The following is a 27,443-nucleotide window of genomic DNA, read 5'->3' as shown; positions in this document are numbered from 1 at the left end:
CCAATCCCTATCCTGATGAAGCTCAGTCTGCTGAAGAGTTTGGGCCATCTCTCTTCTGCTTCACACACCACACCAGACTTCTTTTCTTTCCTTGCCTTCCTTTTGCCTTACACCTGCCTAGCACAGTACTGGGCATAGAGGAGGTATGTTAGTCCTCTTTTCCCTCATTTCCCTTCCCTTTTTGGAATGTTCTGAGATCTGTGGGTCTAATTAGTACCTTTGCTCTTCTTCTCCAAGTATCCTTGCTTGATGATGTTATCAAGCTCTTGAGCTCCTCTTGTGATGTCTTCTATTCCTAAAAGAAACAGCAGCAAAATGCTTTGTTGAAATCTGACAGAATTTTCATTTATTTGGGCTACTTTAGATAATTACATGAATGAAGGGGTGCAGAAGGGCTATTGCTTAAACACAGCACAAAACAAAACAATTTCTAGATGATGCAGGGAAAAAAGTAATAATAATAAATATTAGATATTATTCTCAATAATTTCTAATGTTAAAATCACTTAAAATTATCTAAACATATATTAGTTTGTGCAAGGGGAGGTAGCCTAAATATCTACTGATAGGCAAGGAAAGGACTCCAGAGAATGAAGAATTTGCTGTGGATATAAGCTCCAAACTGGATAATCCAAAGTCAAATGAATAGCTACCAGCACAGACAAGCTTTAGTGAGTAATAGAGTCCATCAGAAACAGTCACCTCAGAGCGAGCAATAACCACAGGCTTTTTTTAACAAACAGAAAGCCACCTTAGTGAACATAAATTTTATTAAGTTCACACAAAGAAGGGCTATGCAAGCTGAACTTGGCAATAAGTGCCAAATCCTGGTTTTGTCCAAGTATGAGAAAGAGTCTAAGGATGGCAGAAGCCTTTACAAAGAGAAGACCCTGGAACTGACATCAGCCTTTAATTGTATGCTGCTAACATTCTTCGCTTTCAATTAGTCTCATTAGGTACAAATTTATTGAGAAGTCAAGATCCTAATCCATCTTCCACCACTGGGGTTTAAACTTATGTTACAGAAGGGAGGGCCAAAGGACAGAGACCAAGAAGGAATGTACTTCTCAAAAAATAAAATGAAACAAGAACAAACAAACCCAAAACAAAAACTCTTTAAAAAATACAACTCTGTATCTCTTAATTAGGGGAAATGAAGAGAGTGGGCTAGCATAACCCTACTATTTATACTTCTTAGTCCCCACGCCCAAATCTCTTTTGGTTTACCTTAAAAAATTTAGAAAGTAAACAAAATACAAACCAAATTAAGGCACAACCACATATTGAATCAACTGGGTCACTTATACAATATCTTGAGACTTTTGGGTGGAATAATTTTTTTTTTCAATCACAATTTTTTTTTTAACATCTCCTACAACAACTAACATGTATTCGGTGGTGGCTATGAACTGACACTTTGCTCAGTGTTTTACATACTTTTTGTTTAAAAATAACATTTTAAGACAATTTATTTATTTATTTATTTATTTTTTTTAAAGATTTTATTTATTCAGTTTTTTCCCCCCAAAGCCCCAGTAGATAGTTGTACGTCATAGGTTCACATCCTTCTAGTTGCTGTAGAACTACTACATCCTTCTAGTTGCTGTACGTGGGACTCGGCCTCGCGTTGGACGGAGAAGTGGTGCCTCGGGGCGCTCCCAGGATCCGAACCCGGGCCGCCAGCATCAGAGCGCGTGCACTTAACCGCTAAGCCACGGGGCCGGCCTAAGACAATTTAAAATGCAACTAAAATTACCTTTTGCTTCTAAGCTGTTTCAAGCTTAGTTTTAAAAATGGAGATCAGAAGAGCTTCTCTTTCTCTTTTTTAGTATGTCTAAGTGCCTGATTCTTTGCCTTGTTTGTCCTTATTGTCAACTTCCTTGTTCATGGACTATTTTCATTTGTGTGTTTTACAGTTAGCAAACTCTGTGGCTGCTATAAATCCTTCCAGATGGGTCTCAGGGTGCACGCTCGAGATGAACAGCAGCAAAGGAAAGTTCATTTGTCTAGGATCCTTTCATTTCTCGCATCCCTCTGAAAATTCTAACATCGCTTTGAAAATGCTCTCCAAGAAAACAGCAACACATCCTACTGAGGGGTGGGGTGGCTGGGTTGAGGACCTGGTATGGTCAAGAAGCCTCCTTGAAGGAGAGCCCATATTGCTCCTAGAGGCCTAAAAATTAAATGAAAGACACAGGGGATAAGAAATACAGGATCCCCTAAGCTTGGAGTTCCTATCTCTTCTTCCCACGGTTTTTTTCCCTTTTTTAAGATCTTGTTAAACTTAGAGACATAGCTTCTTGTTAAAGATGCCGAGAGTCTGAATCATAAAAGACATGTTAAACGTTCTATTAGAATTCAAACCTCCTTTTTTAATGCAAATCTAAATGCCATTTTATGGAACATCTATAATTATGAAAATGGGAAGACATTGCCTCGTGTGCGGGGAGAGTCTGTGAGTATGAATATTACATTAATGTGCCCACACCAGCTCACTGATCCTGCTGGCAGGAGCATAAAAAATGCTTGAGTGAAACTTTTATTTAGATGTTAAGACTCCAGGCCCCAGCGGGGTGACAGAGACAGTCCCTGCGAGTTGCCATCAGAAAGAGAGCTTGAATTGAATTACCCAGGGGGGAAGGAAGTAGTGATGAGCACTGCTTCGCTTATTTAATTTCATTTACTTTCAGTACATTATCAGCATGAGGCTTTTCTCTCCCCACCAACCGAAACCCAAGAATGCCACCACCAAGAAAACAAAGACATAATGCAGCAGAGATGTTTGAACTCCAAGTCACTGATTCCAGGAGACTAGGGATGGCACTATCTGTCCCCAAAAGCCACTAAAGTTGGGCACTGAATGAGTGCCCAATTTTTATATTTTCTCTCTTGATCATTCACCAACAAGATGCTGAAGAGTAATAGAGCCGGAAATACAGTATATTATACGCTATGTTTTTGTAAGATGTGTCATGTTGCTTTCTTATTAGAGGGAATCTGTATTGATGAACTCTCTTGCCTGGTTTCCCTTATGGGCAGTGGAAAAAATGGGATTATAGGTGAAGTTTGGAATGGCTATGGAAAAAAATTAGGAAATCAAATCAAATCAATTTCTATTCTATTGATTGTCTTCTATGTACAAGGCACTGTGTGGTGAGTACAATAACAGAGTTGTTCTCAATGTAAAGTTGACTCTGAGCTCAATCTCATTAGCTCAAGATCTATCAGATGAAATCCAGACAACCAAGATGGGAAGCCAGCCACTGTGGCAATCAAGCTATCTCCTCTTCCAGTGTCAGCTCAGGGTCCTACTGATCAAGAACTGGTGATCCTGAGGATGCACAGGTTAGCCACAGTCCTGGAGTGATGAGGTAGGAGGAGTCTCATATGCCTGAATTCATACCTACTGGCAAACGAATAGATCTGCAGAGCTACTTAACACATAACAGAAAGTATGTAAATGCTTTGCAGGATGATAATAAAAATAGGAAGAAACCACAAACAATTGCATGAATTGCTATTTTTAAGGCAAAACCATTTATATTTAAGTATACAATTAAAAAAAAATTGAGGCTTTTTGTCCATTACCTGAAAAAAGACATTACCACCTTAATGAAAAATAGAAATGATTTAGATTTATTAGGAATAAATGGCCCTCTTGGATAAACCTAAGGGTGTATCACATTATATCAGCACAAAACAGAATTACATTAGTGTCATAATCTCTCTCTACTACTACACTTAACTAAATCTCTCAGAATAGTCCATATAAAGAAAAGATTCACTTAGCTGAAGGATGTGGGGCCATAAAGATAAGATCAACAGGGAAGTGTGTTACCCAGAAGTGATGGCCACCCAACTTTCATGGCAGATAAAGATAAAAGAAATTCTCAGACATCCTTCTCTCCTCATCCAGATTCCTGTAAACCTTTGTGTCCCACCCATACCCAACTCTGCAATAAAAAACGACAGAGTAGGATTCCATCTCTCAGTGCTAAACATGACTCCTTAGTCAGTTATGCATAGCAACAACAATGGGGACCCTTTGGAGTGTGATACATTTCCATAAAGCAGTCAATAAAAAAGACACAGGAGCTTATGTGAGTCACGGCCTATTTAATCAGCTGTGTTCTAGCCCACTGAGAAAAGAGAATTGGAGAAATCAGTTGGCAACACCTCAGTACAAGGCTAATAGCACAAGAGGCCACACAATTTCCACTGCAAAAGGCTACAGCCCTGTAGAACAAACCAGGTGCCCACGAACTTTCATTATAGGCAGCTGGCTTGGTCTCTTGCTAAATCAACCTGAAATGAAAATCAATGATTTTAAGAAAACATCTTTTGTTCAACTCTTTCTCCCACTTAAATTGTGAACATCCTCTCCTTTTTATAATTTTATTTATTTGTTTTTCTCCCAAAGCCCCAGCAGATAGTTGTATGTCATAGCTGCACATCCTTCTAGTTGCTGTATGTGGGACGCGGCCTCAGCGTGGCCGGAGAAGCAGTGTGTCGGTGCGCGCCCAGGATCCGAACCCAGGCCGCCAGCAGCGGAGCGTGAGCACTTAACCACTAAGCCACAGGGCCGGCCCTCTCCTTTCCTTTTAATTCAAGTTCTTTTCAATTGTTTGAAAAACAGGACCAAACCAACTCCAGCCTAGAGACTGACAGCTACCAGGGGTGAATTTCAGGCAAGGTGAGGTTTACCACGTACCTTCATTAAAGTACCCATGATAAAGGACCCGGGGAGTTGGGTGGCAGAGGTCGGAGAAAATCTAATATCTGAAGGCTGGATCTGTCAAGTTCCATCTGCAATTCCAATTCCCTCACAGATCGCTGGTATGTGTGTGTATTTGTAAAGCGATAAATGCACACTTCACAAAGCCTCAGATGTACAAAGGGGAAGAGGGTATTGCAGATAGGGTGGGTGAGGGTAGTATTCCCCTGTTTGTGGTTGTTGGTCCCAAATCTGCGTTAAACCTTCTCCTTTGTATTTGGTTTCTGTGGCCTTCTTTAATCTTCATTACTGTTTTCCTCTGCCTCTTGCATTTCTGGGTTACTTTTTGCTTTTTTCCTAATTTTCAGAAACCAGTCAATAAGTGACAGGCGGTTTGAAGTGTCTGCCAAGCAGCGTTCATCTTCTGAGCATGATGCTAACAGCAAAGTTGGTTTCAGTGACCCTTCCTTTAATAGTCCCTTGGGACAGGCTTATATAAGTCTTAAACTTCTGTGGTTCCATTTGATATCCACTTGAGTTTACACTTATTCCTCATACTCTTCTGTCTTTGTGCTTCACTTATTAAGGAATTTAGACCAACACATGTAAGGTGAAAAATTCTAAATCATTAACAATAGACTTAGGATCTAAAAGTTTCAAAGGTATAGAAACCGCTAAACTGACAACTTGAATCTCATGGAGGAATAAATCAGAGAGCAGATGAAAGGAAGGGAGTGAACACAACGAACTTAATCAAGTTCTTCAACAAGCTGTGACATAAGAAGCTAAGAAACAAAACAACTGCAATTGGAGCTAGGCTGAATTATGTCAGAAAATGGTAGAAATTACACATTCATGGTTAGCAAACCAAAATGGGAGACAACATTCAGGAGATCTCAGCGGACTCTTACTGTCCCTCCAATTGTTTTAGGTCTTTAAAAAAAAAATCTATTATCCAAGTAACAGACTAAACAGTGTAGAAATCTGTGGAAGAAATCTTGTTACAGTGAGAATAAAGAAAATTTGTGATAGATTCTAGGCCAGTAGTACTAGGAAAAAAAGCAGATAATTGATGTACAAAATAATTAAAGCTAATATATCTTAATAAAAATGGTAAAAAAAACCTAATCAGTTTTTAATCTGCATTTTATCAAGCATTTTTACATCTCATTTGAGCTCCACAACAACTCTAAGAGGTATGTATTATTATCATCTCCACTTCACAGACTAGGAAACTGAGGGTTAAGTGAAATTACGGGACTTGCCAAAGGTTGCACAGCTGGAAAAGCCCATGCACTCTCCACCACCCTGAGCTTCAGGTGAGGAGACACACTCAGAAGCAGCTGAGGAAAGACAAGCTCTTCCCACCTCACTCTCTCACAAAAGAGACCCCTATTTAAAAATGGAAAAAGAAACAGACATAATCTGTGGTTATTCTAATACTTGATGTCAAAAAATTATTTTAAGATCCTGTATTTCTTATTTACTTTTTCATTAAAAAAACTGGCTGACTAATGTATGGAATTCCTTCCAGGGTAGGTCTGCGTGAAATCCAAGAGGTCAACAGATTTACAGAGCAAAATAAAAGAAAGTATGAGAATGCAATAAAAGGATGCACAAGGTAAAGGAAATACAAGAGGAAGCAACCTGGAGCTCCCCTAAAATGCTGCTTGGTCACCAAGGTTTGGTGACCAAGATATCTGACACAAGAGTGATATCCAGAAAGACTCTGACCACAAGAGTGATATCTAGGGGCCAGCCCGGTGGCACAGAGGTTAAGTGCGCACGCTCTGCTTCGGCGGTGGCTGGGGTTTGCAGGTTCACATCCTGGGCGCGCACCGACAACCGCTTGTCAGACCCTTCTGTGGTGGCGTCCCACATAAAGTAGAGGAAGATGGGCACAGATGTTAGCCCAGGGCCAGCCTTCCTCAGCAAAAGAGAGGAGGATTGGTATTGGATGTTAGCTCAGGGCTAATCTTCCTCTCTCTCTCTCTCTCACACACACACACACACACACACACACACACACAAAAGAGTGATATCTAGAAAAATGAAGCCCCGTTCCAGTGTAGGGCTCATGCAGGAATCTTGGATATGATTTATTTACTCTTTAAGGAAGAAGCCTTGGTTTAAAAAGAAGGAAGAATTTTAAGCCAAATATCTAAATTGGCTTCTTTTCATAAAACATTCCATCAGTAATGCCAAGCTGCAAGGTAACACACATATGTGAATATTCATGGAGGATGAAGAACCTTGTTCCCACAAACAGGCACCACACTAACTGTCTAGGAGACGTGTGGTCTCAGGGGATGCTCCTCTCCCACATCTTCACTTTCAGTGGGATTTTATTTATAAGAAGTGAAAGTATTAGAAAAAAGCCCTTCCAACTCCAGGATAACTTCAACACACGAATTCCAGCATCTAAATAAATGGTAATAGTCAACAGCATCTCGTAGAGGTAAATAATTCACCTTAAAGAATGAATAACTCAATAAATATAATAATCCATTGATGCTCAGTCACGATATCACGACACATCAATGTCTTTTGATCAGTTGGAGGTGTTGATCTAAAGGGCAGAGATTTTGAATAATTCACTATTAGTATAAGAATGGATTCGAAGTTTTTCTATAATAATACCACTCATTCACATTCTGATATGCTTTCTTAAGGGAAAAAGCAATTAAAAATAACTTACAGCTTATCTTATTTATGCTACAGTCTATAGTGACTAAACGTGTGATGTACTATTATAATTGTGGCAATCAAGAATTCCCACAGTGCTTCATTTCCTTGAAGAAATTGTGTTTCTTCAAAATTGTGGGTGTTCCATGGAAGTGGGTTGAGCACATGAATGTCGATGGACATGTGTTATGATGGGAAAAAGGCTGAGAATTCATGTAATCTCCATACAAATTGTTTAGACCCAGGAAGCCTCTTCTGTCTTCTGATTTTATTAATTACACATAACTCTAACCTAGCACCTTCAGCTTTATTTTTATCCTAGGAATCCATCGTTATTATAGAACCACAAAGATCCAAACCACCTGCAGTCTCTTTAGCAGCCAAACCACAGAAAGTGGCAACAGTGCAGAGTGAGAATCCTGATATAAATCCAGGCAGCAATGCTTCAAATGGCTTTGTGATGCTAAAAAGGAGGAGAGGACATAAAATGCCAAACTGTCTTTTTACAAACCTTGGAGGATCACTGTTTCCTCCCTCATCCTGAGGCAGATCACTATTATACACGTGTCACTTGAGAGCATATCTTTAAAAATGAATGACAAAATATCTTTCTCAAGTCTATTTGTTTACTACACCACTGGACTGATAAGAACATGGACAAAAGAAAGGAAAAGAAAAGAACCTTGCCTGGTCTGGAATCACTTTTTAAATTTTAGTTTACTCTCTACCTATCCACCATACTGTGGCCTGAAATCATCCTTCTGAAATACAGATCTGGTCATGTTACATTCCTTCTTAATGCCTTCAATGGTTCTCCCTTACCTATAGGATGAAACTCAAACTCTCAGCATTCAAAAACTTTAAAAATTGGTATCACCTTACCTTCCAGTTTCATTTTTTCCCAAACCCTATACTTCCCAATATCCAGCAACAGTAAGTAAGAGACTTTGCCTTCTGGCACATGCCATGTACTTCACACTGCCAGGCCTTTGCTCACGCTGTTTCTCCTATTTGGGAATTCCTTTCTCTCTATCCCTATTTTCCAAGGAAGGAGCGCTCCTTTAAGACTCAATTCAAATGTCACATCCCCTCTGAATGTTTCTCCATTTTCCCCGTGAGGAATTATGTACTCCCTCTTCTGTGTGCTAATGCCATTTTCTATAGGGCATTATTACAGCATAGTCTTGGCTCCCAGGGACCCTAAACCTTTTCCCCGATACTCCCCACTCTTGTCTCTTTGCTTAGGTTTACATAAGACCTTAGTTACTATGTAAAGCTGCTAGAAGCCTTGAACAAGGAAATAGAAAAGAGACTGTTCCTGGGAAAAGGAATGTGGCTCTGGGTCTAGGTATAAGGCTGTAGGGAGGACAGCCTAGAAAGTGAAGGAGGATAAAAACAGATCTTGCATTCACAGGAAGAGAGATGATACTATGGAAGAAATTAAGTGAACAAAACATCATTATGCTTGGGTTCAAATGGGAGAACAAAGAAGAATCCAGTACAGCTGTGCACGGAGAGGGATGGGGCAGTGTTTGCACCACAACTGTCTAGGTAAGGAGAGTAAGAATTAGATTGAAGAGGAACTGGAACACGTGAACAGCGGAGACCCGTCACAAGATAGCGCTGTACTTTAATTGTTGAATTGATACGGGATTAAGAAAGATCCTTCCCTATAATACACGCAGTAAACTCTAAGGAGTTCAGTGCTAATTATTTAATTTTTTGAAGCTAAAAGAAAATTGCTGGTGGGAAATCTGGTCCCTTTCATAGAGGGCAGTGCAATTCATTATTCATACACCTGTTTCTCTCTGTATCCCCAGGGGCCTAGTACACACAGTAGGTGCCTGATAAAAGTTTGTTAAACTGAGCTGAAACTACTTCTAGCCTAATGGGACTTGTGGTTCAAGAAGGCAATATGGGAGTGAATATTTGTTAGATAAATCATTTTCACCTAAACCACAAACAGTAATTTTTGTTCTGCTGTATAGTCACTATTTTAATCTTAAGGTTGGTAATGTGAAATAAGAAAATAAAAAAGGGAATGAAAAGGAGCTTTGGCCAAGAGAGCAAGGAGGAAGTGGGGAATGTAGAAGTCAGGATGAATAACAGTACTGAAAATGATTGGAAGAGGGATGAAGAGGGACAAAGAGGATTTTGGGGGAAAAAATTAGGAAAAAATGCCAGAAACCTCAAATGGAGAGAACTAAATTTCTGAGTCTATTTCACAGCCTCATCAAGACACCAATTCTCTTCACCTCAGACCTCATCTATCTTCAGGAAAGCATCAAAGGATGGGGTTCAGAGGAAGCCATAAATGGACAAAGGACAGAGCCAAACTCCAGCAACTTAACAAATGGATAACCGAATACTCTTCAGAAAATAGCTGTTGATGGCAATTTCTGAGCTACAGACATTGAGTGGCTGAGAACTTGGCCCCTTCTTATAATGTTTCCCTAATCTTGTTCTCCCTGAAAAATAATATTTTTCTCTTGGAACTTTCACAGGTACATTCACTTGCATCCTGTACACCAACATCCTATGTGTGTCTGAGCACTTAACACTGTTGATGGTGAAGGCTATGTGGGGATAGTGTACTGGAATCCTGGAGCCTCTATTTAGTTACTCTCCAAACCAAAAGCTTTCAAGGAAATCAAATGATAATAATTTTGCCTTCTCTGTGTCTCTAGTAAAAGACATTCAGATATCATCAGAGCATAGCATCAAGAAAACTTTTAAAGCAAACAAAGCAGAAAATAAAAAAGAAGACTCAGGAACTAATTATTATGATTCTCTGGGGGTATTTCAGGGTGGGTGATCTAATGAGAACTCTCACACCCCATCAGGAAGGACTTGATGGGAATGCAGTGATCTTAGCAATGTGGCTCTGACCTGGTATGTATCATCTACTGGACAAGGGCCACTCCCAAGCCAGACCTCACTACTCCCAGCCAGCTCCCTGGGTGCCTCTGTGCAGCATCGGAGACAGAAAAACGATGGCTATGATAAGGAACCTTTAGGCAAAAATCATCCTCTTTTAAGTTACACGTTGGAGATTTAAAATCTTTCTCGAGCCTTCTGCTTCATCTGACAAAACTCAAGCACGTTTGAAGTAAGTCAAACTTTGCAAGGAAAAACAATCAGAGAGGGGAAAATGAGGATGATGTTTCTAGACCTAAAAGTTTCCAACCAAATCACCAAGTCTGTAATTGCAAAGTAACAACACTAAATCTCAATATCTATCTGCACAGCTCATTAACTAAGGGCTCACACTCAGCAAACGGAAAAAGAAAAAAAAAAAAGAGAGAAAAAATTCATCACCAAATACATTTGGAAAGTTACTATGGAGACCTGTCCTTCCCTGGGATCTAAACTAGGCCCTGTCACATTCTGCGAGGCTGCTGTCAGATGCATCTATCTGTCTTTATTGCTTATTTAGAAAGTAGCAAATCCAGATGAGGCAAAGCATCTTTTGTCAGAGGGTGCTGGAGACAGAAAGAGAACGTCTCCTTCCCCACTGAGCATTATGAACATTATGGCAGGCACTCGACCTGCTCTGCTACTGGGACAACATGATTTACAATGTGAAAAGGGAAAACCTAAATCACCAAGTAATGAAAACATTAAAGTTAATGCATCACAAGTGAGGAATTTATTACCATTAACTCCAATAAACAGTTATAAAACACTCGTCCTTTCCTGTCCATGCACAGGGACACAGACACTGGACTTCATTAAGCTCAACTTTCTTTTCTTCTTCACTAGACCAGTCATGTGTGTTTGAACCAACCACCATTTATTGTTAAGTGGACTGGTTCATTTTCCAGGACTGCAGAAAGCTGAAGGCACATCCATTTTGCTTCATGGCGCTTGGTATAGACGGATGGAATAGCAAAGTTTAGAAGACATGCAGCTTGGTATTGCTATATAAGTTTATTTAAAAGTCCCTAAAATGTATGTCTGATAAAAGCAGAGTAGCTCTTCCAAGCAGCCCATCTCAGAGGCAGGTGTAGAAGTAATAATGCCTGGCGAGGAGGGTGGCATATTGGGTGCCAATGCACGTCAGGTGTGTTTAGCCAAATAATTTTTCCCTTGTTATTGTTTGGTATAGCACCTTAGAAGCCTGAGATGGAAACCCATTTCCTTTCAACATTTTTCTCTGTCACAGGGGCATACCAGTTTATTACCTTAAGGTTGTTCATGAACAAAAGAGGCTGCACATATTGGATGGCTATGGTAGATTGGTTCTGGATTCGTTTTAGAGGAAAAAAAGAACTAAAGTGTCTTTTTGGAAAGCCAACTCTAATTGTGGAATTGCCAGAGTGTTACAAAGCAAACAGGAGAGGCAGCATAAAATTCAGGCTTCCCTGACCAAATAGTTACAATAGTAACAATGAAAACAGTAATACTTCACATTTGGAGAGCACCTTATTTAGTGTTTGTAAAATGCTTTCCTTTAGAGCACCTCTTTGGTTCTGATACAGACAGAAAGGCCTCCACAGTAGAAACTGAGAAGTTGAAACTGAGGCTCAGAGAGGGTGAGTGACTTTCTCACACAGCTGGAAAGAAGAAGAATAAAGACATAAACTCGTTTTTTTTTTTTTGTGAGGCAGATCAGCCCTGAGCTAACATTCGATGCCAATCCTCCTATTTTTGCTGAGGAAGACTGGCCCTGGGCTAACATCTGTGCCCATCTTCCTCTACTTTGTATGTGGGACCCCTGCCACAGCATGGCTTGATAAGCGGTGCGTAGGTCCACGCCTGGGATCCGAACCTGCAAACCCTGGGCCGCCCAAGTGGAACACGGGAACTTAACTGCTATGCCACCAGGCCGGCCCCTCAGTTTTTTTTAAAGCTCCAAATCCAGCACTTTTTTGGCTATACCACGCTATACAAACATTTTACATAATGAATAATGTTATAGTCATAACTATAATCTGAAGTCAAGATGAAGAACGTTTTAATTGTAGATTTCTCAGCCCAAATATCATGGTTTTTAGGAATCCCCGCTGCTAAGCATGGCTACAGTACTGGGACTGCTAGATGGAGCCTGGGAGTTGTCCAGAATGTTCAGCTCCAAAATGGGATCTGATCTTCGGCATTACCAGAGAAGGGGCAGGTATCTGGGTGATCCCCCGTCTGAGGTTCACAGAGATGTTTAGTCCCACCTACTGAGTGGAACTGCTGGGCCTCTCCTGGGCCAAACTGCGTAGAACATACAAAAGAAAGGACTAGAGAGGCTCTGAGCTGCATATCCTACATTACTAAAGTTAAGATTTCCATAAGTAAGGCCAACTGCTAAAAAGTAGCGTAATTTGAGAAGGTAGTAATATTTGTCAAGGAAATTCTTCTAAATATAATTTTATTACTTATTTTAGCTTCTCCGTAAGGTACCCTAATGAAGAACTCTTAGATGGAGAGGTTACAGAGCTTTCCAGCAGTGATAGAGCAAATGACCCTGCAACTCATCTTGCAGATGGGGAAACGAAAGCTCAGCTAGCTAGATTATGTGACTCACTCAATGATGTCATTATGTGACATCAAACAAGGTTAATGTGACTAATTTGTTGTAGAGTTGAAAAGAGAAATAGAGTTTTCTGACTCCAGTTCAGCATAATATCACTCTTTTACTCCCATAGTCAGGTAATGGTCCTTCTCTAACCCTGGCACAGGGGGTTTAATTTCTGTGGGGAAACCAAACCAGGGAGGCCCCAAATCTTGAGAGACACAGTCCGGTGGAGAGTGAGAAGCCATATTGAAAACAGGTGAATTAAATAATAGTCCATGTCCTGAACACTGAGGCCCCTAGCCTCCTTTTACTGCTCGGTTCCAAGAACCCTGGTAGTCGTGTATAATGGCACCACCAGGAGATTCATGGGTCCTTCTCTGGAAAAAATGAATGGCCTCAGAGAAAAGACCTATGGGTACGGATATTTGGGAGACTCCAAGCAAAATGTTTGGGTCCCCCCATCACTCTCAACTTCAGGCTTTCTTTTTTTTATTTTTTTTTATTTTTTCCCCCCAAAGCCCCAGTAGATAGTTGTATATCATAGCTGCACATCCTTCTAGTTGCTGTATGTGGGACTCGGCCTCAGGATGGACGGAGAAGTGGTGCCTCGATGCGCACCCGGGATCTGAACCCGGGCCACCAGCATCGCAGCGCGCGCACTTAACCACCAAGACACAGGGCCGGCCCAGCAACTTCAGGCTTTCTAAAGTGAAGCCTATCAGTTGGTATGCTCCACCTCGGCACACAGAAGTTTCAATCTGCATTGTAGTGCCTAACTTTTAATTATAAGCAGGGTCTAAGGATCACTAGACATTGCAGAAAAGCTTCCAACATGCAAGAGAAAGACCAAAGTATACAACAGAGAAAAGGAACTCAGGGGAAACAGAGCTAACTTAGGGAGCAGCAAAGAAAATTAAAAACCAAAACAAGCTAACAAACAAGTGATCATTAATATTCCCAGAGGGATGAGAAGACACGGCATCCACGAACTAGGATGCTTAAAAAAGGAACAGAGAACTAGAAAGGCCAGCCAGAAATTAAATAAATCATAGAAAAAATTAAAAACAAAATCAATAGATGAGTTAGAAGATATAATTGAGGAAACCTTAAATAAATAGGGCAAAAAGATCAAGAAAGGAAAACAGAAGAGATAAAAATATTAGAACATAGAAAATAAAGGGAAGGAAATGATCAAAGAAACAATAAAACTTCTCAAAATGAAGGCTATGAGTCTTCTGATTGAAAGGGTCCTCCGTACACCCAGCACATGAATGAAAAGAGACTCACACCTTGGTAATCACTGTGAAATTTCAGAACACAATGGATAATGAGAAGCTCGAAAAAGCTTCTGAATCAGGGGGAAAAATCGGTCGTACACAACGAATCAAGAATCAGAATGGCATTGAGCTTCTCCACAGCAACACCAGAAGCTAGAAGCCAATGAAGCAAAACTTTCTAAATGCTAAAGGAAAATTATTTCTATTAGCATTCTTATACCCAAACTATCAATCAAGTGTAAAGGTAGAATAAAGAGGTTTTCAGACATGCAGTCTCAAGAAATTTACCTCCTAGGCAGCCTTTCTGAGGATGCCACCAGAGGATGTGCTCCACTAGAATGAGGGAGTCCACCAGGAAAGAAGGTGATGTTGGATCCAAGTGGGGCTCTGACAAAGGAAAGTGACAAAGGGAAGTCCCAGGGTGACAGCTGTGCAGCGGGCCACTAGAGCAACCAGCCCAGTATGGGGAGGAGGACAGAGGTCTCCAGGAGAGATGCTCCAAGAACAAAACAGAACTGATGGATCATCTGATGTGTTTGACCACATGGAAAATAGTCATCAGAGGAATACCATAATTCTGCTACAAAGTTTGGGAAAAATTTGAGATGGTAACTTAGAAAACAAATGAAATGAAAAAGCCAAGGCATTTGCCAACTCTAGAAAAAACAAGAAATAAAATTTAACTATAGAAGTTTATAAGGATTGGCAGTAAATAAAATTTACATAGTTAAAATCATGTAAGCCCTAAAACTAAACTAATTAAAAATTATGATATAATCATGTTGGGATGATGAAGGGAGGAGAAGTGAGGGTTGGGATGAGATAAGAGTGTTAAATCCTCCTCTGCCATTATATGAAATCAGTAGATAATGCCTGAAATTGATAAATCAAAAAAATAGCTGTATAATAATATTATTTAGAAATGTGGAAGTACACACCAGAATTGATGAAGGAATTGAAAGGGGTTGCCTCTGCAGAGCAGTACTGTGGGATTGGGAAGGGATGACTTCTTGTAGTACTATTTGATTTTTAAAAATTATATACTCATATCATTTTTTTTTTTTGAGGAAGATTAGCCCTGAGCTAACATCTGTTGCCAATCCTCCTCTTTTTGCTGAGGAAGATTGGCTTTGGGCTAACATTCGTGCCCATCTTTCTCTACTCTATATGTGGGGCGCCACCACAGCATGGCTTGATAAGCAGTGCACAGGTCTGCGCCCGGGATCCGAACCTTGCAACCCTGGGCCGCCGAAGCGGAGAGCTCGAACTTAACCACTACGCCACTGGGCTGGCCCGTACTGATATCACTTTGATAGAAATAAAAAATAATTAGAAAATGGAAAAAATAGTCTTACAACTATTTTACAACAAAGCCGCATGCCTCCACATTTACATGATGATGTCCCTTCTGAATGGATGAATATACAAAATTCCTAAGTTTGGTATAAAGGGTATATGGCAAAGGAATATAGAAAAGAAAGAAGAAATTAGTGTAGAATAAGAGAAATAATTTTATTAAAAACATTTACACGAAGCCATATTTGAATTAGGTATCATTTTAAGAATATTTTAATAATCTGTAGTCTTTATGCAATTTTAAGACTCATTTGCGATTCTAATATTGTACTTTGTATCACAGGTTTAATTCTACTTAAGCTCTTCCTACATTGCAAGGGAATCCACAAAAATAGGTGGCCTCTTTCCACTGGATATCTGCTTTATTTCACAAGTAAAAAAGTGTATGCAATCCCATTATGAAATTTGGGGTCAGAAGCCCAAGGGTATAAACTTGGGCTGCAATTTACAGAATAGTACTGTATCACTGGGTATGGCCAGAATTAGATAAAGTACCTGCAGATAAGATCAAATCAAGAAAAATTTATTTGGAACCTACCATGTGGGAGGCATTGTGCCAGACAGCATAGAATTCCTAGGATGTCCTAGAAAGACAACTTCAGATCAGCGCAAAGACACAGAGAGCACAGACATGATTTTAATTTATAGGGTTGGAAAGGTACAAGGCCATAAAACAAGACACCTGTTGTCCTGCATTTATGTTAAAGGTTTCGCCTTTTTAAAAAATAATCAGAAACACATAATCATCATTCTTGACATAAATTACACTTTAGATTGGGGGTGGAAATTATGTCTTAACAATAGGAAAGGAAAGAAAAGTAAAACCAACTGCATGTAATTTTTCAAGTGGAAATAATGGCAAAATGAAGATATATGGGCGTCAGACCCACTGGTAGAGGAAGGAGGCTGTGCTCTCTTACCTCTTATGGTGTCACTCCTGTGACCTATACCATTTGAAATGCTTTGATTCCACCTTGCCCAAGGGACCCGTGAGCACCGGGAAAAGAGATGAAGGATGCCTATGCCTGACCTCACCTTTACATTGTCTAACGACTGAAGGTATAAATCAGCTTTCCCCTTGAAGACCCGAGTGTCAGGAGCTCATGTGAAATGCTGGAAATATTAAATGATGTCCCTGAGGGCTTTATTGTTACTCAGTTTTCTCCTGTAACTGGGAGAGCTGTTCACATGAAGGATATTCTCCCCCAGGACCTCAATTTGTATATAAAATGAAGTATGAAGCTCCAACAACTTCTTGCCACTTTGGAAAGAAAATAAACAATTAGTGGAGGTTGCACTTAGCCTACTGTCCCGTTTATTTCAGTGATCTCTCTGCCTGTTTCCGGAGAACAGCTCACACCAACAAAGGTGTGAGAACATCCTCATTACAGATCCTTATTTCCAGGGTAATAAATCTGCGATGGTTAAAATATCTCCATAGACAATGCAATGTGTTTTTGTAATGGGGAAAAACAAAAGCTCTTCCTTTTATCCTATTTTGCAGAGGAAGTGTGCTAATAATTAGAACTGAGGATCAAGTGCCTGGATGCCAGGGTTCCACTTCTAGCTCATCAGTGATCTTGGGTTGTATCGGAACCTCCCTTCTAGATTCTTTCTGCAGGATTTTGTAAATCTATGGGCTCTTAAATATCCTAATACACTTTGATTCATTAATCCTCACCACTACCTCTATAATAAGAATAATTATCTGTAATAAGAAAAATGATCATTTTTCTCTTGATGGAGAAATTAAGGTGACTTGCTCAAGTCTCCCAGTTAGTAAGTGGACACGACAGGAACAGAAGGAAGGTATCCTCATGCCAATCCTTAGCATTAATCTCTTGGCACCTCTCAATCTTTCCCTCTCCTCTCTCCATCAAAGACTGAAGTACTGCTACACAGAGACCATATTCCCCTATTAGAGAAACATTACTACACATTTGTATAGAGCTTTAAAATTTTAGAGCACTTTCAAGCCTCTTATTTAGTTCGATTTTTATAATAGCTCTATGAAGTAGGTGTTTACAGACTCTGGAATGAGAGGATAAAAGTAAAAAGAAACAGCTTAAACAGCTGAGAAGAAAAGCCAGTGAAATATTAAGGATTACCTAAGACATTGTAGAATCTTAATTACGCCAGGTTGTAAAAGATGGCCAGAGGTATGAAAATATTGATTAGCCTGCCTGTTTCTGTGCTGTGATAGAGGACTGATCTCTAAATGACCCCCTGCTCTGTTGTCTAAGATCATATTCCAGGCATGAAAGGATATTCAGAATAGTGTAATGCGCTCTTTTAACACGAGCTCTCTTGCCATCTAACTGTAGCTGAATTAGGGATGAATGACATCGCTTCTCTAGGGGGCAAGAGAAAGTGTGTGTGAGGGCTGAGGGGGATTTCAAACAGCATATGAGGAAAAATGAGGAAATAAGGTTCTTTTTTCCCAGAAGCCTAATCTTCTGAAACAGGCCCAGTGATTTAAAAAAAAAATTTTTTTTTTTTAAGTAGCACCAAGTACAATAGGTGCTGATTAAATAGTATGTGTTTAAGAGAACTGGAAAAGGGTGCCTCTTCCAAAATATCTTCTCAGTTGACTTCCTTAACTCCTGAGCTCCACCATTAGGAGCCTATTCCCTTAGATTAAAGCATTATTTCCTGTTGAAATACAAATGCCTCTGGGAGAGGTGGTCCATTGCGAGAGGCATTCTCATCCACAGTGTGGTAACAAACTGGTGCACCACCCTAAGTTTTACTCTACTCAGCTTGTCTTTGGTCCTTACTGGGTAAATCACTAAAGGATTAGTTCAGCCAGTATGACAGAAAACCCCAAACGAGAGAGGCCTTAACAAAACAGAAGATAATTTCCCTTCACGTATAATGAGACTGGAGGGAGGCAGCCTGGAGATGGGAGGGCTCTCCATGTGCTCAGGCTCCTTCTATCTTGTCTCCACCAGCTTTAGCATGTGATTTCTTCCTCATGGTCCAAGCTGGCTCCAGCTCCAGAAAGCAGGAAGGAGGAAAGGGGCAAGGAAGAGAGCATCACCCTCCCCCCACCTACTTAAGGACACTTGTGTGGGACCGTAGAAGTTGACACATTCCTTTTACATTCCACTGGCCAGAACTTAAGTCACGTGGTTGAATCTAGTTGCCAGGGAGGTAAGAAGGCAGGGAGTTGTTCTGGGCAGCCATGAGCCCATCTGGAAATGCAGAAGAAGGGGAGAATGGACACTGGGGGCTAGCTAGCAGTCTCAGCTACACTGGGAATCATGCACACAGCTAGACAAGTACTGGCAGTCACCTTATGAACCTAGAATAACCCACCGGAAAGAAGCAAATGAGTGGGGTAAGAGAAGACTGCTTAATTCCAGGTGTTGGGTAATTCATGGTGATTAGAGGGAAGTGTTTTCCACTAATGAAGAGTGAGAATTTGTTGAAAGTAGTTATCTGTGGCCCAGGAGTCATAACAGAGGCCTCAAATAAATGAAGTGCTTGATCTGTCTTTTGAAAGCTTATGTTTCCTCTTGGAATTGTGTGATTCAAAAGTCCAGGGCCGGCCCTGTGGCTTGGTGGTTAAGTGCGCGCTCTGCGATGCTGGTGGCCCGGGTTCGGATCCCGGGTGCGCATCGAGGCACCACTTCTCCGTTCATCCTGAGGCCGAGTCCCGCATACAGCAACTAGAAGGATGTGCAGCTACAACATACAACTATCCACTGGGGCTTTGGGGGGAAAAAAATAAAATAAATAAAAAAATCTTCAAAAGTCCACCTCTTGCCTAATGAAGGACTAGAATGCGGGCCTTCTTGCCTGAGTCCCCGGAGCCAACTTCTGTAATCTATCAGGAGATGAACAGCACAGTAGACTGTGGATTTCTGTACCAGCTGCTAGTACTCACAGTGCTAACTAGGAGAAATGCAAATACTATTTGCACATACAAATTCTGCTTAGACGTGCTTAAAAAAGATTTGGATCATTGAAAGGTGTACATTCCCCTGACTCTAGGGCTCCAAGTGCATTATTCTAGGGTTACAGATACACCAGTACCTTCCCGTCAGTGACAGATCTGAGAGTACAACCAAGATGATGCTGGTCCAGAAGCATGGGATCTAAAATGCAAGAAATCTGTTTAACTCTATGCCCGTGTTTGAATTGCTTCATTGACTAGGATGGTTTTAAAAGTAAAGCACTGCTTTGTTTTCCATTGGATCTCCCTAAATCATCCAACAGACCTGTTTCCTTTCTTTGTGTTTCTCATTTGTCCAGCTGATTGAATTGTATGGCTAGTTAGCTCAGTTAAATAGGGCATGGTGCTAATGAGACCAAGGTCACAGGTTTTATCCCTAGATAGGCCGACTGGTGTGCAGAGTGAAATTCTGTTCCACGTCTAGTTGATTGCTTCTCTATCCCTGGCTAACTGTTCTGAAAGAATGTGTGCTTCTCAAAAGGGGGACTCAGTAGGAAAGAGTGGGTGTCTCAGCAGAATTAAGTTGTACTGTTGGAAAAACCCTGTAAAGGCCTTTATACAGAGTTGATGGACCAGAAGCATCTCTATACAAAGGGGAACACAAAGTAGTTTGGATATGAAATGGTCCCTCCAACAAAATAAGCCATCCCACTTCCAGGAGACTATGACCCAGAAGCATGGAGACTGAACTGTGACATCAGGAATGGAAAAATACGTCTCAAGTGGCAAGAACAACTGTCATATTCATAGGCTGGGGTTCAGAGCTCTTCATTTCCTACTTCATGCTTGATCCAGGACACCACATTCTGTCTCCTGTTTCCAACCCCACCTCGGTGTTCCCCACCCCGTGGCAAGTTGTCATGATGTTGTGGAGGAAAATCATGTCCAATAAAGGAATAACATTTGCCACCACTTTTATTTGTTCTAGATAGAAATGTCATTTCTCACCACAGGAAGACTTTCTTCCACTCTTATCAAAAATCTGTCAGTCTCTCCACACGACACAGAGAACAGATGTGTCTTTTATCCCTCTGTGAACAAACGAGCTCAGCACCTGCACACACTCAAGGGTGGCCAGCCCTCGCCCTGCTTCTGAGCCGGCTGCCGCTCTCGGGGAGAGAGAGTAAAAATGATTGATTCCACATCTTAATTAAGATAAACAAACAAAGAAGAACATCAAATAGTGGACTTGACAGTTTGAAACAAACTGAAAAGTACAGCTTAGCATTTCATAAAGGAAAGAGCGTTTGATGTGAGGATGGCAGTTTAATAATTTGTAAATATCACTGGCTTGGTATTATAGCTAATCCAAATATTTTCATTTCTCGTCATAAGTTACCCTCTGCTGATGGCTTGTCCTCTTCAACTTACAGCTTTCACCCTGGAGCCTTTGACAGGGGTGGAGAGGAGAGGAAGAGAAAGGGTCACAGGTTCTCTGCGGAATGTGAATTACATCGTCAACTTCCTTTCTACTTTCTCATTCAAATATTCCCTGGAAAATATCACCAACCAGCCCAAAGGATTTATAGCCCTTTTCTTCACCTCCCCTAAAAAGTATCAAAATTTAATCATTATAGCTTTCCATTAGCTTCTGACTGTTTTACTAATTAAGCGAGTCTGAGCTTTCTTCCCATTCCTGAAATGTAAAGAAATGGGGAAATGGAACAACCATACTAACTATAATGTCTGTACAATGCTGTTTTTATATCATAAGGAAGTAGTCAGCTATAGATCTATACCAAAAAAAAAAGGTTTTAATGTCCTAATACCCTATAAAGAAGAGTGTCCTTGTGAATGCCTGTGTCTCCCACCAAAATACCTTTGGGTGGGTACTGCGGAGAAAGCAGGAAGTGGTGATGGCAATCATAAAAAGATGAATATGGAACCTCTGTTTTGGCCAGAGCATTGTGATTTAGCTCTTGGGAAAAAAATTCAGAGAAAGAATAGGCAATTTTACCAATTTATCTGAAAATTCCAAGGGTGCAAGCCAGAACACAGGTCTGTGAAAGCAGAGCCAGAGGAACACCATTGGGCAGACAGAGGCTTTGGGCTTTTAAAAAAATATGTAAAAAGGGAAGAGTGAGGAAGCAGGCCTGTCAGATCAGCCTGCAGTCAGATATACCTCTGGATTCAGGACATGACCATTCCTTCGTGGCTTTTCCATTCTTGTTGCTGAGGTTCTTAACAGCAGCAATTTTTTTTACTGCTCTCGGATGATACCAAGCCCAGGCAGGAGACCACACTGGGTGGGTGTGACAGGCAGAGGCCCACAGAGGGAAGCTGCAGTTCTGAGAATTCTCCACAGGGAAGCAGTATGAGATCAGGGTTTAGACAGAGGTGGCCCCGGCCCCACCAGCTTTTCCTGATTCTGATTTGAGACTGTCCTTTCCTTCCACTGTGTACCAGGTGAGTAGCAACAGGGCAAGCTCACCTTTCAGGAGAGCCCCCCCAAGCCTAACTAAGTCCTCCACATAGTCCTTCGCTCCCAGGTCTGTTTCTCTGCACTTCAACAGTTGGCTCCCAGAATACTGCTTTGCCCATTCCATCTCCGGCCTGTGCATTACCTAAGGGATGCCATAAGGGCTCAGGATGCCCTCCTTTTTGAAATGGCCTTATTTTAAGCTGCTGGGTTCACATTACTGCCCCAGAGAGGAAACCTGCAGAGGGGACCTTAGCAACACGTCAGACATGTGTTTTCCTTGGCAGGATGAATTCTGGCAACCTCTCAATGGTTCGATAACTATAACATTTCTCAAAAAGGAATCAGTTCGTCTTTCGCACTCTGAAGCAAAAGGCGCCAGCAACAACTTGACTTTGTTTGAGTTATAGAAAACAATACAATATTATGGGCAAAACTCCTAAATAGAGAGCTTACAACTTAGGTTCTATCTTGACAATGTCCCGTTGATACATTGTCCGATAAGAGTAAAGCCACTTCTTATCTTCCTTGCTTATAAAATAGAAATTACATCTGACACATTTCTGATAAGCCTTAAGAACTATGTATTCTATGTGGACTTTGCACAAAGTACCCAATACCATGAATATCCTTAAGACAGAAAATTTTGACCTTTCTATTGTCAGACATTCTCTAAAATATACTTACTTTAGTTGACAAGTTGGCAAATATCACAGGTATCAGATTTAAAACTTTCTAAGAAATTAAATCTTGAAAATTCTTCTAATACGCAGAAATTCCATTTTCAGCAATTCACGTGGTGAGAGTGGAAAGGAGGGAGTAAGAAAGAACTGAAGTCTGGGTTTCCTAAAATATATCTCAAGTGTCCTATGTCTTATCACACATCTTATTTCTTTATCTGAAATACTTCAGAACTTAAATGTTTCTGCCAAGTTTGAGGTGTGTAGCATTGACTTCTTCACACTGATCTCATTTTTTTTTTCTTTGTAGACTATCCAAACCATTTTCAGACCCCCTAAATCAGTTACCTTTCTTCTGGGGACAATCAATAGAAGGCAAGCAGAAAGCAAAAAGAAAAGAGAGCGAGACTTGCTCTCTCAGTGGTCTCCCAGGTGACTTTGCCCCCCAGAGAGCTTGATGCAAAGATGAGCAAAAGAGGGGTTTCTGAACAGATCTCTAGTAGGACTGCTCTCAAGATGGGATCAGCTGCCGTGGTGCTAGATAAAAACCGCAGTAGGCCAGCTTCATCCCTCTGGGGCATAAATTGGGCCAGAGAGGTACAGATTGAGGCACATATAAACAAAATGGAGAACACAAATAAAATATTGATTCTCTTTCCTGTATTCCATCTCCAAAAGATAAGTAAACCAACTAGCAGTGGGAAGAATGCTAGCCTCATGATACCAGGCCATTTCAATTTTTCATAAAATGCAATACTGTGTAGTTATTGGTGTAGACTCCATGCTCTCTCTTTTGACCTAATATGACTAGGAATTTTTAGAAGTTTTAGGTGTTGCTACATCTAAATGAGTTTTAATGCCAAGGTCAGATGATGTTGCTAAGGTCTATGTCACCCATGATTTTCTGTCTGTCTAGAAAAGGTTAGGCAAAGGTAAGAGAGATATGGAGCCCACCGAAACATCTCTTATCAAAGGGAAACTTGTTAAAGAAGGATTTTAACAGCTCAAACTACCTTGGAGGCCAATAAAAGCACCAAAACTGATTATTAGACCATGATCTGAGGTTAAAAAAAGGACATTGGCACTGACTGATTAGAAAGCTATTGGAAATAAATAAAAAGGCTACATTATGTGAAATGCAGGGTCACAGCACGGGAGCATCTTGAAAAGCCATAGGTGCACTGATTACATTTATCACGACATTAGTGAATGCTTTGTGTATGGCTTGTTTTCAAAGGTCTTTGGTGTGAGATTTTTTTAGATAAACTGATTTCACAGAAGAGGAGGAAGGTAATAAGTGTCACATTGTGTTAATACACAAGCTCTCCACCTTTGGGATCAAATTTGGTGCAGGGCACAAGTGAAATGAGTTTGGTGGCCTCAAGCGAGGCTACCACCGATAGTTATCCTTAAACAAAACCACAAATCTTTTGCTGGCAGCTAAGATCGGAGACCTGGAGCTGAGACAGCAAGAGTGTTACAGGTCAGGAGGAAGACTTGGCTGGGGAACCAGCCATTACCTCAGGGTCTCTAGGCTGGCTTCAGCTCATGCCACCCAACCGACCCTTCTCATCCATAAACACTAACATTCACACTGATTTTATGACCTCTCTTTGCCTTCCAAGCCCAACATCAATATTCCCAACAACATTTCATGCAACTTCCTGTTATCTAAGTCTTCATCACTCGGTCAATTCTAATAATAGTAATTTCATAGTCACTATGAAAAGGAGTCCTATTTTTAGAATGCTACTTGCCCTTAGCAAAATAATGGAACTTGTTTGTTCCAGTGATTTCTAAATCTAAACATTGTTTGCTCTCTCTCCGCTCAGTGAAGGGCTTCCGTGCTACTCTGATGAAAATACAGAGAATGAGAAAACAATGACTGTGTGAATGACATTTACAGAGATCTCATACTGGAAAGGGCACATTTTATTGTGACTCGGTGTCAAAAGTGTAGTTTCATCAGAGGACAGGAGGCAAAAGAAACAGGCAATCAATACTTGGGCCTCTGATATCTGAAGTGAGAAAGAAAATCATTATCCTGTTACTTTTATTGTGGCATGATGCTTGAAATACTGCACCTTGTTTCCATAATAATCCAATATTTTGGGGGGTGCAGATTAAAAACCCCTCCCAGGGGTAGCCATGTGAAATCAGAACATAAAGCAGAAAAGAATGTACACACATACATTTTATGGTGGGAACTTGGAGAAAGGCAGATTGAGAAAGAGAAAAGTTAATCTTCTGCAAAAAAATATAATAATCCAATCTCTTATTCGTATTTATCTAACAGCATATGTTTAATTTCTGAATTTCCACAATCATCAGTAAATGGTTCCTTGTTTCCAATTTTTGGGCAAATCACACAGATTTCCAATAGATAAGAGTCCTCACAATATTAACGAGGTTATCTGGACAGCATTTGCACCTCTGTGTCAACTGAAAATTTTGTTCCATTGTTGAGGAACTAACAAATCCAAGGTGGGAAGTATGTGGAGTTGACATTTGATTTTAAAGCTAGCTGTACGATTCACTTCTCGCTGGCAAAAGCTGGCCACTGAACTTCAATTTCTTGCTGACAAAAGGAGAGGAATTATCATTAACAAACCTTTTCAAAACTCTTACATGTCCAGTCCTAAGTACTGCACCAATTCTGCCTAACTACTTCTAATATGACTGTTTATTGGTTAAAACACTTTCAAAACACTTCAGAACAATTAACCCTCCCCTCTCTAGATTTCAGCACCCAATTTAAAATTCTATCTGAATATATATTACAAAGAATGGGATCATGCCAGTCATCCGTATACTGCAAAAACAAGTAAAGCTGTCCTCAACCTTTCATACTTTCGTGGGTTGGTTATTTAAATTCTGTTTTTTCTCTTTGAGTTATTATTGATGAGATTAGCATTATATAGTCATGAAGTCATGACCTGCTTTTCTAGGCTGTCTTCTGCAGCCCTGCGGAGAGCTAAGTGGGTCCTTAATGAACAAGAAAAGGTTATCATGGCGGCACGCGGTGTCTCCCAGTCTGCTCTGGCTAGAATCTCCAGCAGCCACAGATAACAGTTCAAAGTCATGCAAATGAGGGCTATGGCTACCACTTTGTTCCTCATGGTGCCGAGGTTCCTGTGATCCGAACAGTGGTAGGAAAAAAGGATGTTCTCAGAGACCTAATCCATCTGGGCAGCTGGTTTATTTCAAGTGAACAAACTACTACAAGCCACCCACAAGAATTGCTAAAATTAAGAAAAACTGACAATCCCAAGTGTTGGGGAGGATGGGGAGCAACTGGAATTTTCACACACTGTTGGTGGGAGCATAAATTGGTACAAACCCTTTGAAAAACTATTTGGCAGAATCTACTAAAGCTGAACCTTCTGACCTAGCAATTCCTCTCCTAGGTATATACCCAAAAGAAATGCCAACATATGGTGCACTAAAGACACGTATAGGAATGTTCATAGCAGTATTATGCACAATACCTCCAAAGTAGAAACAACCCAAATATGTCTACCTACAATATAATAAACTAAAATGAATAAATGAAACGCTATACAGTAATGAGAACAAAGGAACTACTGCTACAGGCAAGAACGTGGATGATTCTCACAAATACAAAGCTGAATGAAAGAATCCAGACACACCAGAGTATATATTGTATGACTGTTTATATGAAGTTCAAATATAGGCAAAAGTAATCTGGTGATAGAAGTCAGAGTAGTAGTTACTTCTGGGGAGATAATAATTGGGAAGGGGCATAGAGAGCAGCTTCTGGGGTACTGATAATGTTCTATATCTTGATCGGGGTGGGGATTACGTGAGTGTGTTCACTTTGTTTTAAAAAAACCCATTGAGCTCTGTGCTTATGTTTTGGGCATTTTTCTGTATACTGCAATAAAAAAGTTAGCAGAAAAACTATCAGTGTAGTTTGTTATTAATTAATGCCTTTGTCAACTTCTGAAATACTAGTAAACAAGGGAAGAATGACTAAGGCAGTTTCTCCTTGAGTGAAATTTACTATGGAATTATAAAAAAAAATTCAAGAGAAATTACATAGGTATGGTTAAAAAAATTAGGTTTCTTAGCCTGGAGCTCATAAGGCTAAGTGGTGATTTCATTAATACCTTCAAGTATTGTATAGTGCATTATATCAGAGCTTTATGAGGAGGGTGCTAACCAGCTATTCTATTTGTGCAGCAAGAGGAAATTGGCTTAAGTTAAAACAGGAACAATTTCAGCTGGACATTAGGAGGAATTTCTGGGCCACGAAGTTAAATGATTGTGGAATCAGAATTGCTAGATATCTTTAAGAAAAGAAAAGAAAACCATCTGGCAGGTGGACTGATCACAAGATCCCTTGAGATGTCTTTCAGCAACGTTCTTCAGTTCAACAGTGGAATAGTGGAATAGTTTAAAAATCTACTCCTCACAGAACTTAGTACAATGCCTGGTAAGAGTAAGTGTTCAAAAATATTAGCTGTGTTGTATTACTGTTAATAATACAGAAAGCACTGCAAGTTTTAGGGCTCTAGCCTGAAACTTACTTATCAACAGTGAAAGATCTCTTAACTCAGTTTCTCTCTCTGTATATCTCTGTCGCCTGCTCCTCCTGATGATACAGGAGGGAGAAAGCCCAACTGGTTAACATCTATAAATCATAGTGATTCTGTGATGAAATGTGGTATGCAAATATAAAGAATTATTATTATAATAAACCCAGCCAATTGCAACATTGATGGTGCCAGAAATGTGGATTTAAATGGTAGCTTGTAATTCTTAACACCAGCTCAGCAATTCAGTCACTGAAGGCACCTACGGGCTTTGAGAAGGAGAAGGCATCTC

At 40.4% G+C, this 27,443-nt stretch overlaps 1 protein-coding gene across 1 annotated transcript in view; it reads right to left on the bottom strand.

The window, feature by feature from the left end:
- Positions 1–27,443, bottom strand: part of SKAP1 (src kinase associated phosphoprotein 1) — a 264,584-nt gene that overhangs the window by 46,973 nt on the left and 190,168 nt on the right. Inside the window, exon 5 of the mRNA XM_087441032.1 lies at positions 218–295. Within this exon, the coding sequence (XP_087297158.1) occupies positions 218–295 (78 nt within the window). The remainder of the gene's footprint in view (positions 1–217; positions 296–27,443) is intronic.

The sequence above is a fragment of the Ceratotherium simum genome, chromosome 16, assembly GCF_057802395.1.
Source record: "Ceratotherium simum simum isolate JZ-2026a chromosome 16, ASM5780239v1, whole genome shotgun sequence".
NCBI lineage: Eukaryota > Metazoa > Chordata > Mammalia > Perissodactyla > Rhinocerotidae > Ceratotherium > Ceratotherium simum.
This window is presented reverse-complemented; position numbering and strand designations above follow the sequence as displayed.